The sequence below is a fragment of the Anopheles cruzii genome, chromosome 3 (genome assembly GCF_943734635.1).
Source record: "Anopheles cruzii chromosome 3, idAnoCruzAS_RS32_06, whole genome shotgun sequence".
Taxonomy (NCBI): Eukaryota; Metazoa; Arthropoda; class Insecta; order Diptera; family Culicidae; genus Anopheles; species Anopheles cruzii.
This window is the reverse complement of record NC_069145.1, coordinates 26,122,388-26,130,013: the sequence shown is the minus strand read 5'-3', so window position 1 is coordinate 26,130,013 and position 7,626 is coordinate 26,122,388. Positions and strand designations below refer to the sequence as shown.

Sequence of the window (7,626 nt, the reverse complement as noted above, 5' to 3'; positions counted from 1 at the left end):
TAGCCAATAACATTCTAAGCGCTTTCTTTGTCGATCACCTTAACTTTAAAATCAAATTTGTGATAATTCATGAATTACTTCTCTTTATTTGCATCGTACTAGACTACTGAAGATCGCTGATTTGAAAAACTATCAGTGTATTACACACCCAAACGATTCGTCATCTTCTTCGAACATTGAACAGTACCAAAAAATCCCAAACAGTTCCGTAACGGTAAACGTAATAAATACTTTATTGGCACAATAAGTTAACGACTATGTACACATGCAAATAGACACGAACATCACAAGCATTCACATGAAAGCCCACGTTTCAGGAACACACAGAAAGGGAAGTAGTGACCTGTCGAGCAAAGTCCCGGGGCAAGCGCGAAGGATCAGCTCCTCCGACCGATGAGGTCCGGTGATCGTTGTACTGAACCGCCAATCCGGCGTCGGCATCGGATCTCCTTAACGCCTGCGCACGAAGCCGGCGTTCTTGAAGATCTTCGCGATGCGATCACGCGGAATCTTGTCCGCCTGCCGCTCGAACACGGGCATCTCTTTATCGCCGAACCACGAGTGCTTGGCGAGTGCCTCGGCGATGTGTGGGTTCTTGTAGAAGTTGTTCCGGAACTCGTCCGGGTATTGGGCTTCGTGCAGCGCGTTCTCCACCACGGCCGGGTGAGCGAGTGACGACTAGGGAGCAGATTTCGAGAAAGATTATAGAAAAACGTATTCGAACACCAAACGATGGGGAGACCCCTCTTTCGTGATGTAACGCTTCGGGTGCGCCCTCCCGGCGAGACTTACCTCTCCGACCGGGGCCGGTTGCTGCAGGGCCAGCGCGATCGGCTGGCTGAGGTAAACCTGGGCCGAGGCGCAGGCAAACAGGGCGGCGACGGCAACGATGATGCGGTTCATGGCTGTGGCGGAAGGGAAAGAACATTAAACGATTGCAACCGAAACCGGCCGTCGGCGCGGGGATCGGCCCGGCACCCGGCCGGGATTAGTTTCACTTTCTTCGAAATTTATTGGACATCCCGAGCGATAGGCCGATCTTTTGGGAGAAGGGGAAGCACAGGTGATGTAACCCCCTCGATGTGCCGGGCATGTGCCGTGCGATGCATTTGGGGCTTTCTTGTTTTCTTTAAATACGAAAAAAACATAACTGCACGCTGCGAACCAAACACCGAAGTGGTCAGCAGCGGCCAGAAGCCGTCGCCAGACAGAAATTGCAGCTGGAAGAGAAACCCCACTTTATGTAACAAGACGCTCGTGGTGCGCTTAGTTGCAGCGGGGGTTGCGCAATGCTTAGGAGTACCACACTGGCGTCGTCGTTGGGCACTGGCCGCGCAGCCCCCAGCGCGGTGATGACCGCGTAACGCATGGGAAGTGATAAACGCCACAAAAACACCGCGCGTTCTCAATTCCCGCAGGAAAAAACTGTCGAGTGGGGGCGCTGCACTATTTATTGTAATTGCATTCTGTGGTCAAGGTTATCGGACGGCACCGGGCGCCACGAATACGTGTGCAAACATGGCGCTGAAAAGGGCACCAGCGGCAGGAGCGGCGGCACTCATTTGGCTTTGCATTCGCTTTCTTGCGGTCGTATTATCTTCAAGGCGATGCGTTACTTGGCGATTCAATTCCAGTTTTTCTCTAGGCCGGAGACACCGCAGCCAGCGCGTGGTTAGTGAAGCACGTCGCCATCTTATCAGAAATGCAAATCGTGTCTATTCACTTCTCTTCCGAAACGTTCGTCACTTGCCGCACTGTTGATGTCTTTTGTTGCACCTTTTCCAGCCTCACTAGCGTACTGTGTATCCCGATCTACCCGGCCGTCCACTCTCGTTTTTCATTCTGTTCCGTAAACAAATCCACACACACGCACACACACGCGCACTCACTCACCTGTTGGCTGCGGAGTTGGTCGCGGTTGCAACGGTGCTGCGGCTGAAATGGCTCTGTAACTGGAAGCTACTCGTACTAAACTGTCGACTAGAAAACGGGTCGCGTTCTTATATATCGCCGCCCGACTGGCCTAGTCGAACGAACCGGATCGTCAGTCAGTCCTTCCTTTTGGCGGGCGAACGCGCGTGTGCACCGCACACACGATCACCACCGTCCCGGGTGTGCGCGACGCAGGGAACCAGCACGTTCCGCGGTGGCATCGGACTCCCCGGCGGCAATGGAGCAGACGCCGAGTTTGTTACGCCGTGCCTCGCGGGAAGGGATGCTGGCTCGTGGGACGACATCCCTGACTGACCGGTGAGCAAACTAATTTTGCCCGTGATAAATGCAAAGTACGAGAGAAAATGAGAAGGAATGAGCAGTGCTAAAGAAGCAGTTGGAGCAAGACAAAAAAAATTGAACAAAAAAACACATCAACAACCCACTGAGCGGGCGGTGTACTTCCTTCTCCGGTCAAGGAGCAACCTATAAAAATTTACTACCGATCGAGTTCCAGGTCAAAAGGGTCACCCTCGCCCGGGGCTGGACGTTATGTTTCTGTGTTGTTTAGTGGATCCACAGGCGTCTAACAATATCGATCGCGGAAGCACGCCCCGCGAGAACGCCTTCAGGTTGTTTACCGATCATTTTGAAGATCAAGGTCTTGGTGTTGCAGAAAAAAACACACACAGAGAGAGACGCACTCGACTGCGAGATGGCTGACTCAGGATGGTTTGGACTTTTGTTGTCGGTGGCGCTTGAAACGTGACTCTAATTACTAAGCGGTGATATCGATCCGGTCTTCGGAGTGAGCTGTCGATGTCACTTCTAGTTCGGTGTGCGGTTGCCATTGATCGACGATTCTACGTGACATCTGATCAGTGCGATCATGAATTAAGCAACTAGTCGTGAGCCGGTGCATCATTTATCGCTACAAAGACGCACAGGGTCTGCGTGGCACAGGTAACCCACTTTTGCCGGCAGACGACAGCTGTGAAAACTGTGTCACAGTCGGATGTGTTCCACGGCTGCTTCTGAAGGCTCTGGGGCACTTTTAGATATTTTGCTCAATAACATAATCGAATGGTGTGGAAAAGATGTACCAACTCATCATTGTCTGTTGCCCAACGGCTCAGTTAGCGATTCTTTACATTATTCCGTTAAGGAAATTTTAAATTTCGAGTTGCATTGAAATAATTCATTTGGGGAATTTTTAGGATAACCTACCACATTTTTTATCCAAGTTTGCCTGTTTTCGAATGATAATTTAACTGCACAGGGCCAACCGGAAGCCCTCATGATTTGGCATATGCAATACTTGTTCGATTCGATGTAAAATATGACCAGGAATCGTTTCGGTGATCCCAAGTGGGGCAAACTGAGCGCACCGCGCACACATCAAGTGCCGAGCAGCGATCGTTGACCTGTGCGTGAACTGCGCGAAACAAACGAACGATCGAGAGCGACGCCGACACCAACCCTAACCTCAGCTACCGTGAGTAGGGGCATTCGTCCCAAGGGCACCATCTTCTTCGTGGGCGCCAACATCGGCGCGCGATCGAAGAACCGTACGCCGGTCGGTGGCTGTACCGTTCGCTTGCGCTGCGTAGCCCCGAACCCCGACGATAGGTGCCCTGCGGTTCACCCGAAGGTGCTTCAGGTGACCGCCGACCAGGGACGGTCGTCCAACCCGTCCGTGTGTTCCCGAGCGCCGCGCTTGGGTGAAACAATCGAAAGTGAATCGCTCCGGAGTCGGTGCGGAGTTCTCGGGCACCCGGCAAAGATCATTACCGAGGTCAGCGCAAATTGGTCGCGCGAACAGCCTGCGGACTCGTGGCCACGGTGACGATGCTGTGAGCAGGTTCGTGGCGCTGACTCGCGTGCGATCTCGAGAACGGTGAGCCACGCGCTCGCGCGAACGGACTACTCTCGTGATTGGCTTCGTCTTACAACATTGTTTTTTCTACACCAACGTGCCCTTATCGGGCACAGCCTCCTTCTCTATGTGTGTGTGTGACGGTGGGCTCTACTTCCTTGTCGGTTCCTTTCTCTTTTTGTTGCTCGGCAGCTGGGCCGCGCACGGAGGTTCACGTTCCGCGCACGATCACCCCGGATGCTGGTCGGAACAGCGCGTGATGAAGGAAATCCGTTCGCACGGACGCTTCGTACCGGTTCGCACGAAGTGTACCGTTAGTAATTATTCATCGGTTCGTCACGTGACGGTTGACAGCAGCGACGAGGCAGTGTGGTGCATTTCGAAGGGAGAAAATGAGAAGAAAATTAATCAAATGCTGCAACGCTGCAGCTTTGGGAGACGAGAGTGCTGGACTCTTGCATGCCATCTCCAGTTGATGATGGATAGCTATTGCAGGGTAAAACTTGTCAATATCTGCAAAGCCAAAGTGTTAAATTATTTTTAATCTATGAGTATCACAATTGATGTATACAGCTACTATCTAATATAGCATATGTGGCAAACTAAATTGCCTTAATTAGTTGTAGACACAATAGTGTTGCGAAAACCAACTTTATCGGCAAAAAACAATAAACATTCCACATTACCCATGTAACTAGTCCTAGAATAAAATACAACTAGTCTTAAAAACTAAGAAGAGGAAAATAAGTTGAATTTCAAAGTGATTCTGGAAGCACTGGGCTTGTTGGTATTATAATTATAAGAAGACACTGTGAAGCAACAGCTAATTCGAAAACCTGTATTCTCTTAGTTAATCGGGGCGCCGTTTAGTCAATCCTCGAATGCCGCCGTGGTGGGTGCAATCGATTAAAAGGCTAAAACATCATTCAGTCGATCAAAATAACCTCATGTCACCATGCGCCAAAGATGATGCAAAAGAAGAAAGCCTTCGGAAAGCAAAAAGTACTGCGTAACAACGCTTCTAGATCGTCCTTCCGAAGGGACGCACCGACAACGAACCATATCCGGCGCATTATCGCCTCGATTAGGGCATCGGAAAGCCTCGCTCCAGTTTGTTCAATGCTGCTACAACCTTGCATATCTCGGTGGCGTAGAAACCTCAACGAGCAAGCCTTTCCCGGGGCTGCTCGAAAGCTCACACGCTGCTCGAAAAGCTCCGCAAGCTCACGGTTCCTTCGCACGGCAGGAACGATCAGCGATCAGGAGAGTACAATGGTCGCTGTGAAGGTCAATGTCGGCAAGTTACATCAGCCTCCGCAACGGAAGCGAACTGGTTCACTGGACCTACTTTCACTTTCGAGCGCACCACTGACGCATCCGCCCATTGGTTCTCTTGCGTGCTTCCGCCATTGGACATTCCCTTTAGTTTCGCGTGCATCTTCGAAGCATCGTCTCTTGCGCGCTGATCTTCCCCCGGCAGCGATCTTCAGAAACGCTCCAGTTTAGTGGGCCATTATTTTTGCCTCCTTTTTATGCACACCGTGCCCCGGCAGTCCGACCGACCTTCGAATGGGTGTGGAAGTGGAATCTCCAAAGGTTACCTGCTCCCGCGATGCGCCCACAGTCTCGTCAGGCGGTATCAAGAGGTCGCATCCGCGCAGCACGTGGATGGCGGTGGTCTTCCTTGGCAGGACCTCTGCGGCCAGTACACTTTATGGTACTCGCCCGTTCGCATGATCTGGATCTGTATATGGCGGCCTCTTCGGGAGGATGCTGGTGAACCTCGGCCAATCGGTGAACTTTTAAATCCGTATCCTTGAAGCGCCACGGAAAAACGATCAACACGGCGGGTGCAGCTCGTTGAATTGCACCATGGAAGATACATTATACGATCATCGGCATAAAGCTTTGCAAGTCGAAGCATAATCGTTATCGTAAATGTTTGTAACAGTATCCATGCGCTGATTTTTGGAAAGTTTATATACTTTTGCTGTCATAAAAAAGACATTTAGTTTAAGCTCTACCTTTTGAGATGGTTTGCGAATGTTCAGTTTATCACAAATTTCACTGCTATAATTAATCACACCTCTAAGGAGCTCGCTTTATGTCCACGCTCCGTTCCGTTTACACGGTGATGATGCTGACGTGGCGAGCGTCTTGAAAGGGCTGTACCATCCGATAAGGTCTAGGACACCGATTGCCCGGGTTGGGTGTTTTGCTCTCGTTTTCGGCTGTCGGCTTGAAATTCCTGCCCGCTGCAGTCGTGTGGAGCGGATAGTTACGGTTTAAGCGATCAAGTTTGACCGATGGTAAACGGGTCAGCGTGACATTTTGTCCCTTGCCGCAACGGAAGTGGCGCTACGACCCTCGGCACGTCGTGGGGTGAACAAGTTATTGTTATGGAATTTTCTGGACGCCTGGACCGCGAACGCGAAGCTGCTCAATGGCCCAAGTAATAAACGGTGACAATCGGTATGGTCATTCAAGGTGTGCGCCACGGTGCATACGCAGCATGTGACGATTTATATGCAAAAAAAAACCAATGGCCAATGATCAATTACGGTTTAACACTACAATGATGCGTTTAGCAAATGCATCGATCACGATCTAGTGTTAAACCGCGACAGAGAGGACAGCTGCAGTAGCCTATCTGTGATTAAGGATGCTTTCTTTTATTCAGTGGCGGTGGCGTGGAATGGAATAAAGATACAGGGCCCATTATTCACCTTAACCGAAATCCGAGGACAGGTGATTTCATTCTTATTGTTGCATAATTTTGTAAACCTTGACCAGCTCCAAGGGCTTTGCGTTGTGGTCCGTTGTGTGGATTTTAAAAGTGATTCAAGATTCAACCAATTAGTTTTTCTTCGTTCTTTAATAAAAAACAAAATAAATAATACTATGAAATTAAAAAGTAAAATATCAGCATCTTTTAAGAACGTTTCATTTTTGGGCATGTTTTAGGCGTATTTCGATTGCCCTTTGTTTTCTTCAGAGACTTTATTTGATTTATTTGATTGTAACGATTCAAGGGAATCCTTTCAAGGGAGGATTTTGTAGTACAAAATAGACAAAAATTTCCAAGCAACATATGTTGCTCTGTGAGGCATTTAAAGGTAACATTGTTTAATGCAATTCATGAAATCTTATTTTGTTCTTTCCACCGGGGAACAATCTGATTTGTCAATTTTCTGCAAGCGTACAACGTCCCATTTCGTACATGTCAAAATTTTTACTAAATGTTCACAATTTCCGTTGTTCACAACGTTCACAACGTTTTAAAAGTCAAGTAATCGTAAGTTTAAAATCCAAATACTTGATGGACCAACTTATATAACGAACGTAACACTTGGTATCAAATACAGCATTATGTTAACGGCGCCTGTAATTTGTTTCATATGTTTTATATGTCAACGCTCAATCTATGAATTAAATAATCAGATCGAGAAACTAGCGCGACAAATGATAAAGGTCGAAGCTTCTTCTTGGCATATAACAAAATTTACACCCAGCACTCTCAATTATAGATGGTTGAAAAACAGACTGTAGTTAATGAAACCAAACATAATTCCAATATGCTTCTCGACAATTTTATTTGACTTCTGTAACTATTAAATAGCATTGTGCTAATGTTAAGACGCGCAAAAAGAATACACTTTAAACATACTCTTGATTTATTAAGAAGAATTGCAGATTAAACAACAGTATAATTCAACAACCTCGCACAACTCCGCAACTTGGGCCGCCGCAGCATAGAAAGGGCCTCAAACGAAAGAGCATGGAGCATAGGACAAGGGAATCGCTCGCGGCCGCGCCTA

The 7,626-nt window shown here is 48.6% G+C and overlaps 1 protein-coding gene across 1 annotated transcript; it reads right to left on the bottom strand.

Annotated features, from left to right (window-relative positions):
• Nucleotides 1–210: 210 nt before the first annotated feature.
• On the bottom strand, nucleotides 211–1,963 carry LOC128273339 (uncharacterized). Its single transcript, XM_053011281.1, has 3 exons — nucleotides 1,894–1,963; nucleotides 793–905; nucleotides 211–678 (listed from the first exon to the last, which is right to left on the bottom strand). The coding sequence occupies exons 2-3, from the start codon at nucleotides 901–903 to the stop codon at nucleotides 451–453; spliced, it is 339 nt and encodes a 112-aa protein (XP_052867241.1). The 5' UTR covers nucleotides 904–905; nucleotides 1,894–1,963; the 3' UTR covers nucleotides 211–450.
• Between the last annotated feature and the right edge of the window lie 5,663 nt (nucleotides 1,964–7,626).